This window comes from Triturus cristatus, chromosome 2_2, assembly GCF_964204655.1.
Source record: "Triturus cristatus chromosome 2_2, aTriCri1.1, whole genome shotgun sequence".
Taxonomy (NCBI): Eukaryota; Metazoa; Chordata; class Amphibia; order Caudata; family Salamandridae; genus Triturus; species Triturus cristatus.
Window position 1 is genome coordinate 1,204,180,650 of NC_140582.1, and position 25,484 is coordinate 1,204,206,133.

General features: G+C 47.2%; 1 protein-coding gene across 1 annotated transcript in view; it reads left to right on the forward strand.

Annotated features, from left to right (window-relative positions):
- The window catches only part of LOC146863394 (C-type lectin domain family 4 member D-like), a 189,053-nt gene that overhangs the window by 98,926 nt on the left and 64,643 nt on the right, over nt 1–25,484 (forward strand). The window contains exon 5 of the mRNA XM_085643366.1: nt 15,706–15,810. Within this exon, the coding sequence (XP_085499492.1) occupies nt 15,706–15,810 (105 nt within the window). The remainder of the gene's footprint in view (nt 1–15,705; nt 15,811–25,484) is intronic.

Here is a 25,484-nt window from a genome sequence, read left to right on the forward strand (position 1 = left end):
CCTTTAGTAGCCAAAAACATTGTCTATTTTAGAGGGAATTTGGGTTTGTGTTCCACATACCCTTAAAACGATTTCAGCAGAAACCTTTTTAGGCAAAAAACAAAGATAAGACTGACCTCCCAGGCATGGAGTAGATCCAGTATCAATATATATGTGATTTATATAGAGAAAAGCAAGTTACAAAAAACAGAGAGCTGTACATGAGAGGGTTTTACAGAGAGGAGTGAAGAAGAAAGGTTGGAAGGACCCCAGAAATAGTATCAATCAATTATGGGGTTTACTGTAAAAGACAGCGTCAGTTGAGGTGAAAATTACAGGAAGGCTCAGAGCGTGAGGGGAGTGGCAGAGCACCAGGTGGGACAGTGGGAGGCCGTGGTGGGATGGGCTGGGAGTAGAGCTTTTTAGAATTAGAACGTAATCCTGTAACAACCTTAATTTCAGATATCACAGTAAATCTGCAGCAAACAAGTTATAACTATGGAAATGGAGGAAATACTGCAAGGCCCCGCTCAGAAAGGGAATTCAGACAAATGCGAGGAAATCAGAGTACATCACATTTAAGCTCTTTGGACTTTGCATCTACTGTAAATTAGCCCTCTGCCGTCTTATAGTAAAGTGGCAACGTATCCTATGGATTGAACTGTTTTGGGGAGAATTTAAATTGCTCTCCCACTGAATCTGACTGAAATCTGGGAAAGCAAAATAAATTGCAAAGTATATTTTTGCAAAATATGTTGTTTAGATTTTTGGAGGTTTATACATACATCTCCTTTGGTTCCTTGATTATTTGTCATCCTCATTGTGGTATGTATATTTGAACAATTTGGCTTAAGAACCAAGAAGCATTTTGTGGTGTACTTTGTATATATTTAAATTTTTATGCACACACCTGAGCACTGCGTTGTCTGCACTTTGTAAGTAAGTAAGTCATATACCTTTATTGTATTAATCAAAAGATTCCAGTAATAGTTATAAAACATCACAATCAGTAAAAGTATCAAAAGATAGATAAAAGACTTTAGAAATAATAATGTTACAAAATCATGGCATAAAAGAGACCAATTTCTTTGCATGTGAACTCAGAACATACAATTCATAGTATGTACAGAATATCTGAATCACATAGTCAATAGTAGCACTTTGTATGAGTCACACTGTCATTTGCATTTATATTTCAGGAGAATACATAGCAGCAACAGACAACTTTCCAGTATCATTGTCTGTTTTATTCAACCCAAGCATGTAATTACCATTAGGCTGGCTATAATATTACATTTAATGTGGGTTCCCCTGATTCAAACTAGAGTGATCCAGCTTGACACAAAAGAGTCCCAAGGTGGACTCAGTTCATATAGAGTTGTCCTTGTGACGTTGTACATGAAAACAAAGACAGGTGCAACTCTAGAAGCCACACCTCATGGACACGCAATGACCCAGAAGAGGGACCCTCAGTCAAAGAGGATATGTTCCTGATTTCATACACCTCACTTGCCGAAGGCGGCCAGCAGATCCAACCAGTGTGCGATAGTGGTCGAGACAGGACAACCGATAAAGATTTAATTGACACTGGGCATATGTGAATGTCTTGAGCGTAGAGCAAAGAGCAGTGCCATTGCCTAAAACCATGACCAGTTCTGTCACTGACAGGGACAAAGACCTACACCTATGGCAGCCAACACCCACTCCCACTAGTGTTTGAAGTAGTTGTGCAGGGCAGCAGCAAAGAAGCACCGGCCAAGTTCCACATCGCCAGAGAGGGGACTGAGATGCTTCTGGGTTGCTAAACAGCCAAAGACCTCTGGCTAGACTTATTTGCATGCATAGTTCACACCCTGCAAGTAGACCAAATGCCAGAACAATTTCCAAAGCTGTTCTAAGGACTAGAGTACTTAAACTGATCCCCCAGTGAAGCTGCACATAGACAAATCAGTCAAACCCATGGCTCTCCGGCACCAGAGGGTACCATTCCACCTATGGCCACTTGTAGAGTAACAACTTGAGAAGTTTGAATGCTTCAAAATCATCGAGAAGGTTTCTGGCCCCACTCCATGGGTCTGTCCAGTGGTCATTACAGGGAAGCCCAAGCAACTTAAGGGAAATCAGAATATGCGCCTCCCCAATTGAGCCATCAAGAGAGAAAGGCACATCACCCTCACCATAGATGATATAATTGCAGACCTCAGTGGAACTCATGGCTATCATCAACTACTGCTAGACCAGGAGAGCCGCTATTTCACAGCTTTTCTTGACACACCTAGGTCTAAGGCTGTACAAGCGACTCAACTTCAGAATCTCTTCAGTGGCAGTGGTGTTTCAGAACACCATTCAAGAGCCTCTCAGGCCTGCAAGGGTTGCTGAATATCATTAACAATATTCTCATTGACTCTGCCACTCTCGAGGACCACCACCACCAACTACGACCAGCGTTACAGAGACCCAGTGACCACAGCCTCTCCATGCACCATGAAAATTGTTCATATTTTGAGTCGCCGATTACATTTTTGGTTATACGTTCACCAAAGATGGACTCAAGGAGGATCCCAGGAAGTCATCAGCGATCCATCAGGCACCTGCCTCTGAAATGCAAAGGAAGTGCGCAACTCCTTGCGGAGCCCTCAGAACTCTCCTGAGAGATGCCAGCCAGTGGATACCTGCTGACAAGGACTGCTTGTCCCAGCTGTGGAGGGTACGGAATAAGCTTAGCATGGCCCAGATTGGCTACTGCTACAAGGCCACAGCATGATTATATGGGCAATGCTGTACAACCAAGTCATCGAGCTAGTGCCATTCATGGAGCGACAAAAAGAAAGGACCACCTGGGAAAAAAGGTGTGCTTCCCAGGATTCAACACAGCAGTCTAAGAGATGTTAAAGAACTGCACGGCCTGTTCACGTATGAGTGGAGCCGGGCTCCCAGAACCAGTGACCACCAAAGAAGGCTGCGACGCACCATGGACCAAAGTCAGCCTCAACTTCAGCAGCTACCCGGATGGGTGTCTGACGATGGTACTGGTTGATGGGTAATCCAAGTAGCCAGTGGTGCTGCTAACTGAATCAACCTCATTCCGAAAAGTCAGCCTCCTGCTCGAAAAGGTCTGTGTGACAATTGGCATTACCCGAGGAAATATGTACAGACAATGGAACCACCATTCCAAGGGAGTAAATAGCACCTAAGGAGCATTGATACAGTGACCAGGAACATATCCTGGTTCAAAAAAGTGACGACAAAGGAATGCAGCACTGAAGAAAACACAGGCCATTAAGAACAAGGACAAACAGAGGAGGTTCAGATGGACTGTAACCATGCCAACCAGCCAAGACCATCAGTGAGGCAGGCTTAACACTGTGTCCCCTCCACCTCAAAGCTCTGGCTCATCAGGAGAGTTGACAACCCATGAGACTAGGATGGCTCTGGAGACAATTCGGAACTGCAGATAAGATTTATGCCTTAATCCAACCCCAAGTCAACAACCTAGTGATTTTGTATTTGCCACACAATGATCCACAGGGAACTAGATGTTAACTAATGTTGGATGCGATGCAATGAGCCACCCTGCTACCTGAGGTGCCCCCTTACCCCTCGCAACCTGACGGTGGAAGGATATGAAACGGGACTTGAACCGCTCGTGGTGCAGTCTCAGACAGCATACCAGAGTGAGCGTGTGCTCTGTTATGGCAGTCACACGCCCGGGGCTCAGCAGGTATTGTAGGCTGGCCCGGTGGGCTACTTTACAGGTGTGTTGCCTGAACTATACAATGATGGTATCATGCGCTTTCAATAAACTCAGTTTAGTCACTTAAATCAGACATACTTGTCTCCGAGGAGGAAAAGCAGGATGTCTGTGGGGGGCTGCCTATAATGCCCATGCTGTGCCGGAGCAGATGTAGATTTTTACCAAGTGGTGTGGCTTTGTCCCATTATTCTGCCATACTGTACCTATGTTCTTGACACAATATTGGAAATTATGAACAAACATCTGGCATTGTCTCAATTGGTTTGCCTATTGGGCAGTATCAAAAGGTACTAAATATGCCTGTCGCTGGGTCAACCTGATGCCAGTGCTGGCAAAAAGATGACTGCCAATGGCCTGGAAAGTGTCTGTGGCTCAAAATTTGGGGAGTTGTCTCGTGATGTCAAATTGTGGGCGACAGCGGAGGCAGATCTCCCCCAGAGTCCTCACACCCATGGGTGGGAACAGCAGGTAGGTGAGGACTGCGATGGGCTACTAGATTAATTGGATGCAAAATCTGATGGGCAACCACCCTGAAATTGTGTACGCAAATATGCATTCTAATTGTTGACATCTAATAAAGAGCTATGGAAAATTATAATGATCAGCATGTAAGTAGAGAGTTTTGTTTCACTGAAAATGTCTGCCCATTGCACTTTTTTCTGACAATCCCAGTCCTGTGAAAATGGTGCATTTTCCCCACTTTCCGCTTATTTACATCTTAGCTGTTAGACCTGGCACCTTGGCGTGGGTCTCCCTTCCACTTTTTTTCGTTGTGCCTCATGTTTTTGCTGGTGTTAGCTGCTCAGAGCACTGTGCCACTGCCATCCAGTGCCACAGTGCAAGTGCTTCCTATTGTAAATTGCTATATTGATTGGATTCCATGTTTGGCTTATTTGGTTTACTATCAGTCCCTAGTACAGTGCACCAGGAGTGCCCAGGGCTTGTAAATACCAATGCTGCTGGTGGGCTTGCAGCACTGGTTGTGCCACCCACAGAAGCGGCCTGGTAAAATGTGTCTAAGGTCTGCCATTGCAGAACCTGCGTGCAGTCTGGTACTGTCATGCTGACTGGGCAAGTGCACCCACTTGCCAGTCCCTAAACCTTCCCTTAAATTCATATTAATCACCCCTATGGCAGGCCCAAGGGCAGGGTGCATTGTAAGCATAAGGTAGGACAAGCCCTGATGTGTGTGGCATGTCCTAATAGTAAATTACAGCCATTTTCGTTTTACACTATTGCAAGGCTACCTGTTCTCCATAGGCCAGAATGAGCTGCTGGAATTATTACATTATACAATCCTAACAGACTCAGAGAACATGGTAGAAATTAAAGTTTAGTGTGCCTGAACTCAGAATAATAAAATACATCTTTTAGTAAAGTTTATTTTAATATCCTGTGTTTGCAAATACCACTTTTAGAAAGTTAGTATTTGCTTGCCTAACCATTTTAGCCCACCTCTGCTAGGATGTGTATCTGCTGTCTGGCTTCTGTGAGTGACAGGGCTGGGGAATTCCAGGAGACAGGCTGGGCAGCCAGGTGGTGAATAGGAAGATTACATCCAGATGGGTGGGAAGAGTACACCTGCACTCTGAATAGGGCTGTGCCTTTCCACCACAATGCTGGCTCCACCCCCTGGGGAGCGTCTGATGTCTCTGCCCTGCACACTGAAAGGAGAAGCCAGAGTCCGGTAAACAAAGTACTCCAGAACTGGGTTGAACTGAGCAAAGGCCCCCTGGCCTGCAAGAACAAAAGAATTGCACTATAAATGTTGGGGCCCTGCTCCCAAGAAAGCAGATCCTGCTTGAACCAAGAAGAACCTCTGCCCGACGAGAAGGAACTGGAGAAGCTGCAAGGAGGAGTACTGTCCCTGACCTGGGGGACTGGCCTGCAGTGGTTGCCTTGCTGTGAGAGGAGAGGAAAAGACTAAAGGAACTTTTATCAACTTGTGCTTTCAACAATCTCCAAGGGCTTGTGGGTGAGCTTGCCCCCCGAACGGAGTCCCAGGAATATTGGACTCCTACTGCCTCAGACAGAGCCGCTGGACATTGCCAAGATTTGCCCTGCCGCTGGAGCTGCGATCCGAGTGCGACTCGTATCCCCCTGGCCGCTTTGAAGTCTGTGCCCGGCCACCCCACCCCGTGTGACTCCGATCCAAATTCGAGCCGTAGCTCGCACCATCCAAGAAGGGCCGCCCGCTCCCCGCTTCACCCCCCCCCCCTTCGAGCCGCACTGACTCGCCGCACTCCTGCCGCTGGACTCAGGGATCGGAGCGCCCCGCAAGGCTGAATACGGCCCGTACGCTTGCAGCGTACCGGCCGCCTCGCACTGCGCTAGTGGGATCCCCCGGCAGCCCACACTCGAAGAGTACGGCCCGGACGTTCGCCACGTACCGGCCACCTTGTGTTGCGCTGCTTCACTTGGAACAGGCATCCCCGCTCTGAGGCACGACGCGCATCCCGCCTCGCACAGTGAATGCCGGAAAACCAGCATCGTCCGCCTCGCTCCTCGGGGCCCCCGCTCTACGCCTCTCACAAAGGCGCCTACAGCCAGCCGGGGTCCGCACCACAGAAGAGCCGCCAACGTCTCTGGTTTGCCTTCAGTCCTGCCAGCGCCTCGTCCCAGTCGGACGCATTAAAAGGTACTGTACGATTCGCACCGAGACTGTGTGCGCACCAGACCAGAGAGGCCGCAACGTTTAGTTAACTCTTTTTGTATATGATCTTCCCCAAAAGAGCCGCACAGTCAGCGCGAAGCGCATGGAACATAAAGACATGCATTTTTAAAGAACTCTTAAGTCCTAAACAGTATTGTGGCCTATTTGTACGTTATTGGGTCTTGTGCTAAGCCTTTATATAAAGAAGAACTTATTTTTATACAAACCCTGGTGTGGTATCCATGTGTGGTGTTGTCACTGAGTTGCTGTATGTATTTACAAATGCTTAACCGATAACGCCTCTGAGAATAAGTCTTGTCTGCTCGCGCCAAGCTACCTAGAGGGTGAGCAGGGGTTATTTTAAGAGGGTAATCCCCTTCTCCTGACTAGAGTAGAGGGTCCCTGCTTGTCACAAGTACCTACCTGTGCCAACCAGAGACCCCCAATTCTAACATTAGTCATTCCATTGTATGTATCAAATGGCCAATAAGGGGGCGCTAGGTGGCGCCAAACCAAGATGGCCGCGCTGTAGTAAGGCTCTCGCCCGACCGGGCACTTTTTATATCCTTAATGGCATCCTGACCACACTATCCTGTCTTTCAACATCACCGCTGGGCGCCTGAACACCTGTGGAGCGCAGCGGTACCAGTGGCCTCGCTGTAGCCTGGCGGATGGCTGAGAAACCGGTGGTGGTTCCCCTGGGCGGGGTGACTGGCTGCGCTGTGGCCAGTAGATGTGCGGCGTCGGCCCGCAAGGAAAGTCCGAGGCTTTTGCGGCCTGTGCGACGCGACGGAGACACCGTCCCACAAGGAGTGCCGAGCGCCGGGGGGAGACGGGAGGCCACTGCGGAGATGACAGCGCCTGAGGTGCCCCGGAGGTAGGCGACTCCCTGGAGCTTGGGGGAGAGAGAGCGCGGCCGGCTGCGGCCCAATGATTCGGGCTGCGTCGCCTCGACACTAGCTGGGGGACGCTGTGGGGGCCCGGATGCTGCCGGAATTTGGCCGCTGTGACTTTGGACTTTGAGGGAGTTGCCTGGCCGGGTGTGGGTCCCCTCCCGCTGGACTGACCTGGCCCCCGGAGCGGTGTATTTGGACCTCCCGCGGCCCGCATGGGGGAGGGGAGGAGCTCCCTCTGCGACTCAGGAGCGGTGCGGCCTGCCCGACTGAGATCCGGTAGTCGCCTGCTGACCCACCTGATTTGGAGCACCGGAGAGGCCTGGAGACACTGGCAGTCAACTGCCCGGGGGGTGATTGGCGCATCGTCGGAGCGGTCTCTCCCTTGGCTTGCTGTGGCAACAGGCGGGCAGGGCCCGGCTGGGCTTCTGGACGCGGCCTCCCTCCTACTGCCCCCTCCCTTCTCCCGCCGCCTGAGGGGACCGGCTTCTCTGCCTGCCGGAGGGTTGCGGTGTGGGACCCTTCTGCGACCCCCGGCCGAACGTCTCGTCGCGGCTCCTGGCGCGGCAGGCCCCAGACACAGGGGCACGACGACGCTGGAAGGAGGTCAAGGTGCGGCCCACCTCACGACACCGGGACGGAGCCGCCTACCGGACGGGAGGCGGGTAGCTGCACTGCCGTAGCCTAAGTGGGGTGCGGGCCCAGCTTGTTGCGTGCCTCGGTCTACGGCTCGGGGTCGCTGCTGAACTGGCGCCGGTTCGGCTGCCCTTGCGCTGAGGGAGCCGGGCATGGTGGGACCTGCCTGCTACGACCTGCTTCCACTCGCTCACCGGGCAGAAGCCACGCAACACCACCCCTCACGCTGCCCTCTGGGCCCCGCACCTCCGGGCTGGTCTGAGCTCGCCCCAGATCGGGGGCTCCTCCTGTCGTCCGGACTGCCGGGGAGGCCTGGGCTCCGGAACGGGCGGGCCGAGCCATGGGACGCAGCGACGCTAGGCAGTTCAAGCTGCCGTTCGAGACCAAGAAGAACCCCGTGATGGCGCCGGAGTAGGGGAGCGGTCCGCCCGCTGCTGGTGCCCCGGATGAGGAATGGAAGTCCCTATTAGTGAGCATGAAGCACAGCCTGTCGTCCATAGACTCAAAAATAGACACCATTAATACCCGATTGGACAGTGTTGTTGCTAAGTTGGAGCATCACGATACTCGTATTAAGGAGACGGAGGAAAGGATCTCTACCCTAGAGGATGGAGCCTCTTCTACCGACAGACAGGTAACCCAAATGGACAGGCTCCTCAAAATCATTGCGGAAAAGAATGAGGATTTAGAAGCAAGGTCCCGTCGCAATAACATCCGCGTCCTGGGCCTTGCGGAGTCCACCAACACTGGGAAAATGGAGGTCTTCGTCGAGAACCTTGTTATTGAACTGTTTGGGAAAGAATCCTTCTCCTCACACCTCATCGTGGAAAGAGCCCATAGATCCTTGGCTGCCCGACCTCCACCTGGTGCTCAGCCGCTACCCGTCATTGAGCGCTTCCTTAACTACAGGGACCGGGACGCGGTGCTACGACGCGCACGAGAGATTGGCACAGTGGTGTACGGTAAAGCCACATTATCCTTCTTCCCCGACTTCACTGCATCGGTGCAGGAAGCCAGGCGGAAATTCGCCGGGGTGAAAAAGAAACTACAGACCCTGGAGCTGCCCTACGCCATGCTCTATCCTGCGAAGTTAAAAATCTCTCATCAAGGCAAGCAGCATTTTTTCCAAACTCCACAGCAGGTGGACGACTTCCTCAAGCAACACAAGAAAGACTTAGCCGGGGTTGGGGCGGGAGGGAGGCGCTCTGGGGCGTCTTCGCCGATGGCACAGCAGGACTGAACGTGCCAGGATGGCACTCCGGATTTGAGCGACCACCGCTGCTGAACATGCTCGGCCTGACTAGAGTATATCCCCGTGAGGCATTTATATTGTTTGGGTCAGTTGTCAAATGAACTGGTATATCTTACAATCTATGCCCGGTCACCCACCTCCGTCCCGCATTGTGATACCAGGAGCATATCTGGTTCCTAGTGGGTGTAAGTAGGGAGGTGGTGGGCAGGTTTGGCGCCCTTAGTCTTTGTTCCCCGATGGGCGAACCCCAATACACCACCTCCCTTAGTAGGGGGGGCACTTGTTACCTTCTTTCTGTTATTAGGGTTGGTATTGTTTGGGGCGGGGGGGTAGGGAGGGAGCTATGTACCCGGCTAGTAGGGTTTGCCGGTGTGGGAGGGTGCCAACTCCGACTTGTTTCAGGGGTCTCAGACTCATCAGTATCATGCACATGGAGTTGGGAGGGGGCGGCAGTTGTTGGGGGGGTTTGTTCTTTTAGTGAAACTGAGTGCTGCACGACTTTACATGCCATGACTATATGTCACGTATATCTTTGTCTGGGTGAATGGGAGACGTAGTTGACTTGCAGCCGACTTTGCAATTTCAGCTGGTATCCTGGAACGTACGAGGGTTAAATAACCCGAGAAAGAAGAGACAGGTCCTGGGGTATCTGGACAGGCAGGGAGTGTCTATTGCCATGCTTCAGCAGACGCATTTGCTACCGGGTGGGTCCCCCTTATTCGCATCCCGCTGGGCTTCATGTAGGGTGTTTTCATCCTACTCGAATTATGCTAGGGGTGTGACGATTTTGGTAAGACGGGGGATGGGGTTTACACCTGCGGTGACCGAGGTGGACTCTGGCGGCAGGTACTGTTTGGTCTGGGGGAAGTTGCACTCACACACAATACTTTTTGCATGTTACTATGGCCCCAACACTGACGATCCGGCCCCATTTCTTTCACTGTGGGGAAAGATTCAAACCCTGGGAGTAGCTCATGTCATATTAGGAGGCGATTTCAATACCATGCTTCGACCTGCGACAGACAGATCACACCCGCAGCCGTCGCACTACACGCAAACCCAACGCACACTGTTAGGCATAGTTGAGGAACACCACCTGGTCGACGCATGGAGGCACTCACACCCCTCGCTCAGACAGGGCACTCATTACTCTGCAGTACACTCCACATGGGCACGCATAGACTACATATTTCTGTCGGCGGGTCTTTCTCCATAGGTGGCTCGGACACTTCATCTTGCCCGTACATTCTCAGACCACTCCCCAGTCCTCCTTTCACTGCACATACCCGTCGATGTGTCCCCTTATTTGAGTTGGCATCTCAACCCGGCGCATCTCACGGATTCGGCCTTCAGGGCGGAATTGGAGCAAGACATACAAGATTTTTTTTAACGCAATGTAGACTCAGTGTCCAGCCTTACCACGGTCTGGGAAGCCTTCAAAACCACTGTGAGAGGCTGGTGTATAGCTAAAGGGGGAGGGGTCCTCAGATCTTTGCGCGGGGATCTGCGCAAGCTGGAGACTGAGATACGTCACTTGGAGGGCGAACTGACACAGCGCCCGCGGGGGCGAGTAGCTGCAGCGCAGCTTAGAGAGAAAATGAATGAATATACTGAAGCGGCAGATAAAGAAAGCAAGTTCCTAGGGAAACCGTTTGTTGCGCGGGTATATGGCGAAGGGGATAGACCCGGCAAAGCGTTAGCCTCCGCAGTCCGGCCCCCTAGGTACCGAAATTACGTAGCCTCCCTGCTAGACGAACAAGTCGTCCCGCAGCGCAACCTCCCTGATCAGCTTTGGGTCCTCACTGACCATTACACCAGGCTCTACACCTCACACAGGACGACACCGATCAATCTACATGAGTATCTCGACGACACAGCCATAGCCTGGTTAGGTCCGTCTCAGCAGAAATTCCTCCACCACGAAATCATTTTGACGAAATAAAAGAAGCAATAATGTCCATGACTTCGGGTAAGGCACCAGGATCGGACGGGTTTCCGATCGACTTTTACAAAGCTTTCCTTCATGTCCTGGCCCCAGTGCTGAAGCACGTGTACTACACCGCACTAGAGGAGGGATCCCTGCCGGCTACGATGCGTGAAGCCCTTATCACATCTTTGTTGAAGCCGGGGAAGCCACCAGAGCAATGCGATTCGTATAGGCCTCTCTCGTTGCTGAATGCGGATATTAAAATATTAGCAAAAGTACTGGCCACGCGCCTTAATCTCCTGATGGAACGTCTAATCCTCCCGGATCAGGTTGGGTTTGTCCCTAATCGTGCGACTGCACATAATCTGCGCACATTGCAGGCCGTGCTGCAGGATATCGTCCCTCAGTGTGAGGCCGCCGCGGTTTTCCTAGACGCCACTAAGGCGTTCGATTCCCTGGAGTGCGATTACCGTTTGGCACTGCTTGAGCGGATGGGCATTCCCTTCAGCTTCCTGAACTCGATCCGGTTGTTGTATTGCCGGCCTCAGGCTGCGGTCTTGCTCAATGGTGCCCGATCTGCCCCCTTTGTCATCCGCAGGGGTACCAGACAGGGGTGCCCTCTCTCCCCGGTATTGTTCGCAATCGCTATTGAACCCTTGGCGGCCAAACACCGGCAGCATCACAACCACCGCTCTCTTATATATCCAGAGCGCCAGCTACTTATTGCACTGTACGAGGATTATATGACCCTTTATGTGCATAAGCCGCAAGAAAATCTGAACCCTTTGTTGCGCGAAATAACCAAATTTGGAGCCATAGCTGGGATTCAGATAAACTGGGCGAAGTCGGCCTTATTCCCCTTGACTGACAAGACCCTGCAGTTCCCTCTAGACTACCCCTTGATATGGGAGTCGGAGGAGATAAAGTACCTGGGCATCAGCGTGGCCAGAAATCGGGAGGCCCTTATCAGGGCTAATTACGGGACGGCACTAGACAAAATTACTGATAACGTCACTAAATGTATCCATATCCCGCTGTCTATGGCAGGGCGTATTTCCCTGATTAAGATGGTGGTTCTTCCCAAATTGTTATACCTTTTTACCAACATACCATATAGCCCGGGTTCCTGCTTCTTCCGGGCCCTGAACTCCCAATTGTCGCGTCTAGTCTGGGGCAGTAAGCAGGCCAGAATCGGGATGCGGACCCTTATGTTGCCTTACCACCAGGGGGGGTTTGATGTGCCTAATTTTCAGCGCTATTACGACTGCGGCCAAGGTCACTTCGCGGCCTATTGGTTCCACCCCCCTCCCTTTATGGCGCACCTGGCAGTAGAAGATGGGTATATGAGGCCTGAGCAACCTTCAGGATATCTATATTCGGAGGTCCGAATTGGAGATCGTGACCCCACTACGGTTGACTGCACTTTAAGGGCCTGGAAACGCATTGCGGAACATATGGAGGTTAAATTCCTATACTCTCCTCGTATGGTCCTAGCGCATGACCCCAGACTGAGTGTTGCCCGAGAGGAAATTGGTCGCAAAATGCTCGCAAGGCTCGCGATCCGCACGTGGGGTGACCTATACCACCAGGGGAGTTTCCGCACGGCGGCACACTTCTTTGGCGAGAGTTCCCCGTCTGTAATGGATACGTTTCTTTATGTTCGGCTGCGGCAAAATATTAAGGCGGTCACGCCTAATTTCCCGGATGAGCCAGATATCTTGGCGCCTCTTCATGTTCTGTTACAGGCAGACACTCCGAAACATGTGGTCTCCATGTTGTATGCCCATGAACAGGCAGCTCCGTCGCCCCCCTCCTTCAGAGCGTGTGCGGACTGGGACAGTGACCTGGGGGCCCCAATGTTGGATGAACAGTGGGAGGAGAGTTGTTCTCATACTACTGCAGTGACGGGTAATGCTCGACTTAGATTAGTTCATTTTAAATTTTTGCACCGCCTCTACTATACCCCTGCCAAACTGTGCCGGTTCGGACTGAGAGATGACGGCCGCTGTATGAGGTGCAGGAGAGCGGGCGCTGACTTCCTGCATCTGGCCTGGACTTGCCCTGCCGTTACAACTTATTGGGAGGAGGTCTTCGCTGCCCTTTCCGAAATGATCGGGGTGGTCACCGCACCTTGCCCTGAGTTTGCCCTGCTGGGCCGTTCATATCCGGCGCTAAAGGCACATCGGAAATTCTTTGCTTTGGGACTCCTGTTGGCAAAACGCCACGTGGCGTGCAGATGGGGACGGGGCGAGCGCCTAAATTCAAGATTTGGCTGACTACGATGTCCACCTGGCAGGAAAGACTTCACCAGTACGCTGACCTCTTGCCCCCCAAGTCGCGGCCTAGGGACCTCTGGGGGCCCCTCATTAAATACCTCCTGCGGGCTCAGAACGGGGTTTAATCCGAGGAGGGCAGGAACGGGAACGTAGAGAGGGCTAGCCCATCCACCACGCTTTGTCCTGACCCTCCTCCATTGACTACGGCGACGGATTGATTTCCTCGCCCCCCTTTCTTCTTCCTTCCCTCCCCACGTATGGCATACGGGGCACTCCCTGTACGCCCAGACTGGGTACACGCTTTCTGGTATGATTGTATTCCGCGCACCGGCTGCACGGGTGGGGTGGGGTTGCGGGGCAGACATTTCCCCGGATTTTGGACAACATAAATCCTACCCTACCACAGCGCATGCTGCGTGGCATTGACGGATGTAGCACCAGTTCACATTCTCCAATTGTATCAAGGATATCTCCTCCCAGGTCATTGGCTGGGTCAGTTAAGTGCAGAGCAACATCACACCGAGCTTAGACTGTACCCAGCAATGGGATACCTCATACTATGGCCCTGCACTGGACAGTTCCTTACGCCACATACTGAGTATGGTGAACATGCACTGGGGGAGTACAGTTCTTATTGGAGTTAAAGGTTGGTTATAACAAAATGAAAAGAAACCTCACATAGTCCCTGTTCGAGTACTCCTTGCTGTTATCACTGCCAATGTATGCATCCTTCAACAGCTTGAATGTTATTACTCCGCGGCCGGCCCATGTGGGTTGTGGGCGACATGCTGTGTTCATGAATTGATCCTGTCTAGCGAATACTATACGTCTGTGTAACTGCATGTTGTTGCTGCCGACCTGTTACCACGGTTGTAGGCGAGAAGCTGTGTACTATCTGTTACTGACCAATAAAGGTTTTGGAAAAAAAAAAATGTATCAAATGGCCAATAAGTGTAAATACTCAAAAGGTTATGAGTGTGTGTTAATCCCATTAGCACTGCTATCCTTCTACACGCCTCTCTAGAAATGTCCATATTACTGGTTTTACATTGTTTCTTCACATCTACAATTTCATGTAAAACTTAGAATTGGGGAAACCTTGTACACATGGATGATGCCTCTGCATTCGTGCTTAAAACTTATCTAACATTGTGAATCATGTCTCAATCAAACATCAGTGAGCCTCGACTCTTTGCATGCACATGTCAGGATGTTGTGTCTCAGACTCAACTGACACACATTCAGAGGGGTTCTATCACGTCTGGATGGTGTTGCCTAAGTTCATAAATATGTTTTATGTACTTTGTATTGTACTACGTATATGTACTAATGGAAAAATAATTTGCCATTCATACAACACTTATATCCAACACACATGTAATGACCATATTTAAGTGGTGTCCATAGATAGCTTCAGATGTCTGGTGAGAATTACTGGCATCAATAACACACAACATACAACATACAGGTACTTATAGCTACACACACAGAAGGGGACATTTGGGCAAACTCTTTCAGCCATTGCCTACTGTGGTTCATCTTGTTATAGGCATTCTAAACAGTAGTTTAAAAAACATACACTGGGCCCCACAGCTCATCCTTTGCTCCACAGCGCTCCCTGCCTCTCCCCTTTTATTAATTTTATAGCAGCAATGTGCTACTGGGTAACTTGGATCTACTTACGCACTCTGTTTATTTTTTATTTATGCTTTAATCCTAAAATGTTGGTTCGCCATGTTGGAAATGTAAAATATATCCGCCAAAATGGCTGCCCATGTGTTGAGATGCATGCGCGTCAATGCATTGTGATGCAAGCTAGCACACTGCATCCATCTTGGGGCGGTTGAAACCATTACAATATAACTACTGTATGCACGTGTGCACATGCATCATGATGAAAGCACAAATACAGTGGCCATCTATGATGAGATAAAACTGTTCCAAGACAGCCACTGTGTGCATGTATCGATGTGCATACATTGCAACGTTTTTACATGCATTCGTCATGATGCACTGTCAGCCACTTTTGCTGCTTTATTTTACTATTCCTACATGTGAAATGGTGGTTTCAGAACAGTAAAGTAAAAATAATTAAGCCATCAGGACGGCGCAACCCTTTTTATGACGTGACCTATTGGCTTTGTGAATGCTTTTTATTTTAGTGTCATTATCCAAATAAAATTGGTTCTCATTTTGTTAACCTGGAAAGGATCAAATGCTATGTTGACCCTGTGTGGAATTAAATCTATATTGTACCAACTGTGTATCTCAGTGTAAATATATAAAAAAATGCACTGCTAATCATTATGTATCATTGTTTATTATATGCATATAGGTTTCCAAATTTTGGGGCATCTCTCAACATTCCAAACAATGCTGGAGGTGTTTAAGGCAAAGGCAGAAAATGCCAGTGGAGACCAGTCATTGGTAAATAACTTCAGTAAGTAAAATAAAATCTTTATTTTAAGTCTTCTGCATTTGTATAGCATAATCCATCTCTTAGTGTAGTGAAACTAGTGTTATCCAATTTGTGATATCTCTGATAGATGGGTGGTCCCCTTGTTCTAGTCTTGCCCGGGTATATTGGACAAATTTAAAATGATGTCTCTTCCAGTGATTGTAGTCTTGTTACACTTTGCAAAGTTAAACAGATATTATCAAATTGATCTCCTGGTCAGGGAATTCTGCTCTCCGTCCCTGCAGCTCCTTCGTTGCCATTGCACACAAGATCTCCCTCTGACTCACCACCTCCAGCATGAATGACTCCTTGTCTCCAACGGAACACCTCCATTTCCAGATCCAGACCAGCCCCAGAACGACTCTACACTGCACCCTTGCCTACAGACCTCCCGGACATCGAACCACGTTCACCACAACCATCACCAACCTTATCGCACCCAAAGCTATAGCCTGCATGGACCACATACTGCTCAGAGACCTCAACTTCCACCGTGACAACCTCAGTGACCCCAACTCATCGAGGAGCAGCTCAACTCCGCCCTCAACCACAATCACCCTCCCACCTCGACTGATGCCAACTCTGCAGCAAAAGAACTCCACAGATGGATCACCAACTGCGCAGACAAGCTCACCCCCCTCCGCAACCTCGACTGACAGCACCCCATGAAGGCCACCTGGTTCACCACCAAACTCCAAGAATCCAGACGCACCTGCAGACGTCTCGAGAAGCTATGGAGAAACTGCAAAACCACGGAAGATCGGATCACCTACAAGAACGCCATGGCAGAATACCACCAACTCATTAGATCTACCACTTCATCAAGAACAAAATCCTTGCTAACTCCAGCAACTCAAAGGAACTCTTCAGCATCTTTCAGGAATTCACCAAAACCCCCCAGTGAAGCCACGGACATCACACCCTCCCAGATCCTTTGCAACAAACTCGGCTCCTACTTCCATCTGAAAATCAAGTCCCTCTATGACAACTTCAACGAACAGACACCAAACAACGAAACCACTCCTTCCTCCAGCAACGACAGCCAGCCTACCATCTCTGCCGGGACCCCAGTCACCACCGAAGACACCACCAAGACCATGAAAATCATTCATTCAGAAGCACCCACGGACCCCTGCCCTCCGCACATCTTCCACAGAGCCACCGCCGCACTCCACCTGCGGCGCACCATCAACACCACCTTCGAATCCGGGACATTCCCCAACGACTGGAAATGCGCAGAAGTCAAGTCCCTCCTCAAGACGCCCTCTGAAGACCCGACAAACCTCAAAAACTACCGACCCATCTCTCGCCTCCCTTTCCCAGCCAAAGTCACTGAGAAGATCGTCAACGTCCAGCTTCTGAACTTCATCGAAGAAAACTCCATCCTCGACTCTTCCCAATCCAGATTACGCAACAACCACAACACAGAGACTGCCCTCCTCACCACCACAGACGACATCTGCACTCTCCTCGACCAAGGCCACAGAGCGGCCCTCATCTCACTAGATCTCTCTGCAGCCTTCGACACTGTCTCCCACTGCATTCTCAACGCCAGACTCCACGATGCCAACTTACAGGGAACCACTCTTGACTGGCTCCGCTCGTTCCTCTCCGGCAGAACCCAAAGAATCAGACTCCCGCCTTTCCTCTTCGAAACCACAGAGATCAACTGCAGAGTACCCCAAGGATCATCGCTCAGCCCCATGCTCTTCAACATCTACATGGCCCCCCTCACCGCCATCGTCAGACAGCATGACTCAGCATAGTATACTACGCCAACAACACCAAGCTCATCCTCTCCCTCACAAAGGACCCCCACACCACCAGACTCAGCTTCCAGGAAGGAATGAAAGACATTGCATCCTGGATGAGCAGCAGCTGCCTGAAGATTAACTTGGAGAAGACAGAAGTCCTCATCCTCGGACCCACACCCTCATCATGGGACAACACCTGGTGGCCCGTCGCCCTTCCCAACCCTCCCACGGACCACGCCCAAAACGTCGGCATCATACTCGACTCCTCGCTCGCCATGACCAGAAAGATCAATGCTATCACCTCCACCTGCTTCAACACCTCCGCATCCATCGCAAGACCTTCAAACGGATCCCCCTGAATCCAGAAAGACCATCACCCATGCACTCTTAACAAGCAGACTGGACTACAGAAACGCCCTCCACAACGCAGAATCAACAAATCCCTTCTCCGCAAGCTCCAGACCATAGAGAACACAGCTGCCAGACTCGTCCTTGGCATCCCATGACATGAACACATCACCCAACACCTGCGAGACCTCCACTGGCTCCCCGTCAAGAAGAGAGTAACCTTCAAACTACTCATCCACGTCCACAAATCCCTCCACAACACCGGACCCCAGACCGCTATAAACAAGTCTCCTTCCACGTACCCAAGACAAGCCTCCGCTCCTGCGACCTCACCCTCGCCATAACTGCCTCAAGACCTGGCTCTTTGGGTGACTCGGAGCTGCACCCCCTCCTCCCCCCACCAGTCCCTTGAGACACTCTCGAGTGAATAGCGCACTTCACAATTCCCTGATTGATTGATTGATTTTATGGAATGAGAAAAGGGAAGACTTTCTTTGGGTTTATGGAAATAAAGCATGAATCTATCCTTACACTAATGCTAACATGACATCCCTACTGAAACATTCTTAGGGGCAGGGTAAAGATAGATGTCAGCATGTGGAGTCTTCCTTAGAAGTCTCTCCACACCAATGGGTCAGCATGAAGCCACTGAGACAGAGCTCGCTGAGAGATGCTCTCGCTCTAAGGGCAGAGAAGAGGTGGGGGCACTTTCCCTACTTGCAGCATTCCAATATTACAGGTATCATCCCATGATTCTTTTCGGGTCATGCCATCCACTCGGACCACATTCTCATAGGTAGTTTTTCCACAGGACGTTGATGTTCCTGAAGAGCAACAAGATGACCTTGATTCCCAGACCTTCTCAGTGTGAAAATACAACAGTTCTCCTTATCAGCACTAATTCCAAACGTATCATCTTCTCTCCTTGCCTAACTTCTAAAACAAAGGCATTATTCTAACTACAAGGGCGCTTGTCCAGCTACAACACAAACGTGAGAAAGAACGAAACCCACAGCACACATGAAATTCAACCCGGTAATTCTAAAGTGAGAGCTTCCAGGGAAAACTTCTTTCAGGCCTACAACATTCAGCTAACAGAAGAAAAATGGAGCATGAGCTTTACAATTTGCATAAAAAATAAGGCACTTTCGATTGATATCCTTACCTACATATAAAATGATATGATTAATAAACACATGAAATAATAAATGGTTGTCAATTGCACAACACAAGTGCTTCATGTTAGTGTTTCTACTAGTTACATTTAGTTTTCCACATTAATTCTTCACATATTCTATATAATGGCCTAAATACATGACGTTCGTGTTATTACATTTCAAAGTTCTAACACCCTATGTTAACATGACCAAGGATTATATGCGGATGCACTCTCTGCATGAGATTTTAATGCACCCTTCCAAATAAAAATCAATTGTGCACTACATCATGTCTCTTATATGATATAATTAAATAATTACAGTGAATAATATAATAAACACAACAATAAAGCTAGCTATCTCTTGGAATGGCAGAAAATATAAAGGTCTCTCAATTATTTCAAGTTTATAGAATACTTAGGTTCCACAAATTAAAACAACTCAACAGTCTTCTTGATACCTTTGTATACCATAATTATAGACTCATAGCGTCTTTAACATACATTCTCAATGCCAATTTGCAAAATAGATGATCAGACTCAGACCTCCTTTATTAACTCACTGTGCTTTTCTTTTGAAAAGAGAACATCATCCACATATAAACTATTGCAGAGTCCTTGTGGTTATGAAGGTAAATCCAATGCAGAATTGAAGTATCTCAATTGTGTACACTCTATTAGGAGATGGGGGGAAAAAGTCTGGTCAAAAATTAATTCTACTACTTACTGTTCAGCCAGTTCCAAGCGTTCTCTGTTTTCCATTTATAACATGATTATATTCCACCCACCTCAAACAAAACAAACATTTTGTGTCATGAGCACTGTTGGACACTTGGCTCTCAGGCACAAGACACAGTACACATGATTTTCATTTGTCCAAATGTTAGACAGTTTTGATTACATTTTTGGGCTAAAATTAAACAGATTTTTGAAGTCTACATTTTTCTATAGTGTGTCTTTCATCAGTGGAATTCACATTAAAGGTAAATTTGTGGATTTATTATTACATATCACTTCATGATACCTGATGTAAAACATGGTGGAATGTTGTGTGAAATAATTAGATACTTGATAAAGTTAATACTATATCAGAACATATCACAATAAAGTGGGATGTACTATGGATGCCCATAAACAATGTTGTATCTGAGCATTTTGTATCAAAGCCTTTAGCTGATACGTTTAATAACATTGACATGTTAAAACCTCCTTGAATTGTTATATCTGCTTACGATATTCATATTATATTATTAGAAGTTATCATTGTTCTTTATCTACATTAATGCTTGTTCTCTTTTTCAATTTGCAAACTTATATATTGTGGAGCTCTGTTCTTTTCTTTTCCTTCCTTCATCCTTCTACCTATTTTTCTCCTTTCTTGTCTTTTTCTATATTTTCCTTAATTACAATTTTCAGACAAACCTTGAACATATGACAGAATGTGCCTACATATCAATAACCTGTCTCAAACAAAAAGGAGCTTGAACAGCACACCCTAATATGAAGTTGTCAGTCCAACATTAGTGTATGTAGATTAACACTTGCAAACCCAAACAGGTACTGATTGGTACATATGAGAACTACAGAGGTCAATTCAATCAGTAAGAAGTCTTCATGTCCATTAGAAAGTCCAAACCCAATCAAATTTGTAGATTCTTGTCTTTATTGTTTTTGAAAGAATTCTCAGCAAATGATCTAGCCGACACGTGTTTCGTCTGTTTCACAGACTTTTTCAAGGCTGAAAGAATGGATATATAAAATAAATAATCCATACAAAAACATAATAATTATCCTATTTACGAAATATTAAAAGGCTGGTGTCAGATCCCCTGAGTTGTTAATAGGAGCCATTACTGTGGATTTAATTCATTTTTAAATGTATATTAGTAATGCACTCCACCAATGTGATTGTTGAAAGAACTGAAGCTAAACACAATACTGTATGCCAAAACCCATTTGGAGAGTGGAGGATAGAAAGAAATAATCCCAAAAGAAACAAATCTGTGTTTACTTGTGTTCCCGGTGTTCTATTAGTGCAGACTCAAGTGAGAAATGCACAAATAGACATAACACTGAAAAAGTCGCAAGTAACATCAACAATGCATTTCTTGTGCCGATATACCCATATGGTTCTTCTATGATGGGAGGTAAACTCAATTACCAGGATGGATAGTCACTAATATGTGAAAATCGAATGTTTGTTGTATCAATTGTGTGTAAGAATTTGATGTTTTTAATATCAATTGTGTCTATATAATGTACTGTGTTTAGCTCATGTCACTAAAGCCAGGCATAAGAGTGAGATAGCCTTTGACCGCTTACTGTACATCATAATGTGTCAAGATACTGTAAAGTATACTATTTTTGGAGTGTTATTGTCATGCACGCATCATGTACCATGTTCTTGTGTTTTTTCATGTTAGGTTGCAGAGCAATGATTCCATTGGAGACCTGTGTGTCATTGTTGTTTCTAATTTTTAGGCTTTTTTGTGCAGCCATAGCCATACTTGGGTGTTGGGACATGCCATCATTACACCGGTATTTTCCAGTGTTACTTAATCTATACTGGTATTATACTTCCTCTACTTGGAATCTACCAATCAGTACATGTTTGGGTTTGCAAGTGTTGATCGACATACACTAATGTTGGACTGACAACTTAATATAAGGGTGTGCTGTTCAAGCTCCTTTTTGTTTGAAATATTTGCATGTTATTTATGTAATGTGCTGGTGATGTCTCCGGGTAGTAGATATCAATAGCTGCTTTGAGCACCCCGATCTAAATTACAGAATTTTACTGTCACGCCACAAGCTGTTTCTTGGATCATATACACTGTCATATTCTGATGTGCGGTTTTCCTTCTTAAGGAACACTACAACCTTTATTTTTGCTTTTGAATCAATAACCTAATACAATATAGAGCTTACAGTTTAGCACATATCTGCTGGTTATTAATATGTAATCAAAGATCATTGTCTAATCTGTGCTTGTGCCACTAAGGTTAATTACTGTATGAAGCCTGCTTGAAGTTTGTAAACATTTGCAGGGCAAGAAATTAGAGAAACCTTCTTTTGTGACAAAACACCTTTCCAACAATAAAAAGTAAAACATTTCTAATAGATTACTTGATTATGTGAAAAACTCAGCTATCTCAAGCAACAGAGGTGAGTAGATAGAAGCAGGCTTTGCAAGTGTGCACTTAAAATGGACGAGTACCTGATGGATGCTGAGCAGCTTTCCTCAATCAATCCCTTTTTTTACAAGAACAAAAAAAGATTTAGGAATTAAAATAAATAAGCAAAAAACAAAAAGTTCCTATTGTCTTTAAAAACGTCAAACCCAGAAGACAATCAGGTTACATTTTTCTTACTTTTAAGGGAGACAAGAAGAAGTCTGCCAATTTAAGAAATTGAGGCAGCTATCCCAGTGGGGAGTCTATCACAAGTTTGTTTCTTCAGCAACGTAAATCCACTTACTTACAGGTTTAATGGATACTACATTGGCTATAAAGTAAACTAGAGGGCCTGATTCACAAAGGTAACTTACAGTTTTGAGTGATTTACACTGTTGAGTATCTTACTCCATTTTGCTTATTTGCAAAATCCGAATGTAAGCTACTCTAAAAAAAAGCATTATTTAGTCCAGCACCCCACATGGCCCACCACTGGTACTGCAACACCATCCCATAACAAATAAAGGAGACAGGGAATTAAAACAAAACTCCAAAGGTAGTTAAAAATATAAATAAGTACAATTTAATACTAAAAATATTGAATTTAACAATTAATATAACAATATTTTTTATTAAACTATAAATAAGTTATTTTTTTCTTTAGGTAGTGTTTTATTGTCTAATTTAAACTTCCCCAAAAATGATTTTGACTAATGTTATAATTTTCCATTAATTAAAGATTTAATTCAAAATACGGTTAATAGCAGCATATTTCATATGTTGTTCTACATTTAAGTAAAAACATAGAATGAATTTAGGTAAACATTTAAGGTAAAAGAATGTTTATTATATTTATTTTCAAGTTTAATTAACTTTTTTATTATTTCCTATACTTTACCATGCAGCGATCTCTGTCCCGACTCCAGAATCTTCCTTTAACCCCTTGTGTGCCCTTGACGGAACCACGCCGTCATGAGCCACGGGCACCGTGTGCTCATGACGGCGTGGTTCCGTCATGGAGCGGCCGCTCCTCCCACGCGGCTCAAAATCCCCGCCTGTGCAGGCGAAATAGAGAGTGGGCGGAGTTGTGACGGAACCACGCCGTCATGAGCACAGCTCGCCCGTGACTCATGACGGCGCGGTTCCGTCATGAGCACCGCGCCACCGTGCTGCCCCCAAACCCCCCCAGCGCTGTGGCGGAATTCGCACCGCAGCGAAGGGGATAATAAAGTATACGGAAAATTAAAAATATTTATTTAACTCGAAAATAAATATAAAACATATCAGAGAACCTTTAAATTATAGAGTTGCACCCTCAAAAGGCAATGGTTTAAGTAAAAACACTATTCCAACGGCTCTCACAGACCTTCTGACCTCAACTGCAACTTTCCATGAGTCCATGACAATAAGACCTGCCAATTTCTCATTAGTAAAGGGATCAGTCATTAAATGTTTGATCACTAGTCCTGGTGGTGGTAATTTCTGGATTGAAGATCCCCCCTGTTCAGAGTATTTCAAGACCTGGATCAATCCATCTTGCCCTGTTTGAAGGGGGGTACTCTGGGCTGGCACTCGTTTTCTTCTTGGTTCTTGAATGAAATCATTAATTACTTCTCTGGATTCATTAGAGACAGCTCCTGTGATAGGCCGTGGGAATTCCCCCATTAACCCGCGAGGTTTGTGGCCGTTGAAGGCTTTAGTGGTATTTTTAACTGCAGAATATGACTCAAAGGGCCCACAGGATGTGTTGAGCAGGAGCAACAACATATAGGCCCCCGCTGCCCCCGGGGTGCCCTCAGCACATTACACACCCCTGCCACGTCTACGTGGCAGGGGTGCCCCCTCAACTTTCGATACACCACTTACGTCATTCATTCTCCAGCAGGCAAATTACACGTTTTCCCGCCCATACACACCACCGTGATCATGAAATGAATCTATAGGAGCGATGGATGGTTCTCCCCATAATGTAGTGAGTTATGTGAATAAAGAAATTACTCTATAACTAAAATAGGTGCTCCCAAACCAGTATCAATTATTTCTAAATATTTAGTAAATGCACTGATGTTTTTTACTCATTCTCCTTGAAGTTTAGATTTTTATTTTTAGTGCTTCAACATAGTTTTGTGCTAATGATAACCCAGTCATTTTGTATTGCGCTACTTCTCTTCACAAATTCGTTCCATTTTAGCAGCTAAACTTTTAGGCACATCATGCGCTGTCTTTTCTTCTTGGTCTTACACTTTTTGGAATTTTCAATTCAAATTCTGCAAAAAGCTTTTAATGAAGTTCAGTGGGTTGAGTGCTGACTGCTAAGATCTGTGTGGCCCGCACAGAGGCTCAGATGCGCACACCATGGTTTATTCTTGCAGTTACGCCTTCATTGATTTGCATCACAGCGCCTAGAAGAAGCTGACCCCTGTCTGAAGGTGTTAGTTTGTGTTTCTGATGATGAAAAAGAGAAGCATTTGTTTTTTCTTTGCTCAGAAAAAGGCGCAGTTTGCAGAGGTTTCAAGACTGCTGCAGAACAAGTTGTATCCAGGAAGTCTACATTGATGATCAGTCACTGACGTCAACATAGTGAAAGGAAGTCGTTTCCTCCACTTGTGGCATTGCTGCTTCCTGTCTTCCTCTCAGTGGTGTGGTTTTGGCCAGAACCACACTCTTCCTCCAGTTGACTCTCAGCCAGCACTAACTTTGTAAAAGTGCATGGCAAGGATGAGAAGCCGGCTGTCCCTGCTGGTGAATGGCGCAGAGATGGCTAATTCTGATGGCACCCCTCGCCTCTCTCTTCTGCCTCTAAGCAGCTCCTGGGTCTTTCCACATAGGGATAGCACGGAAGTGTTACCATGAGACATGGTTGTGGCACAATTTCTGGCGGACTCGTGTCTTCAATAGGTGAACAGCAGGAACAGCGGTAATTTACCACCTCAGACAGTGGTAAATTACTGTTTGTCTCTGGGAATTTAGAGAAATATGCTGCTGTTCTTCAGAAATGGACTCACATTTGTTCTCATCTCTACAATAAACAGCAGAACGAAGCACAATGACATAACTCAAAGCAAAATAACACCACATAAAGATAAAGGCACACGGTTACAAATCAGTCAACACAATGGGGCAGATTTATGACGACTGGCGCATCCCTGCATATCAGCAGGGATGCGCCAGTTATTATGCGCCACAGCTGCGCCACCATGGATGCGCCGCATTTATAATGCGGCG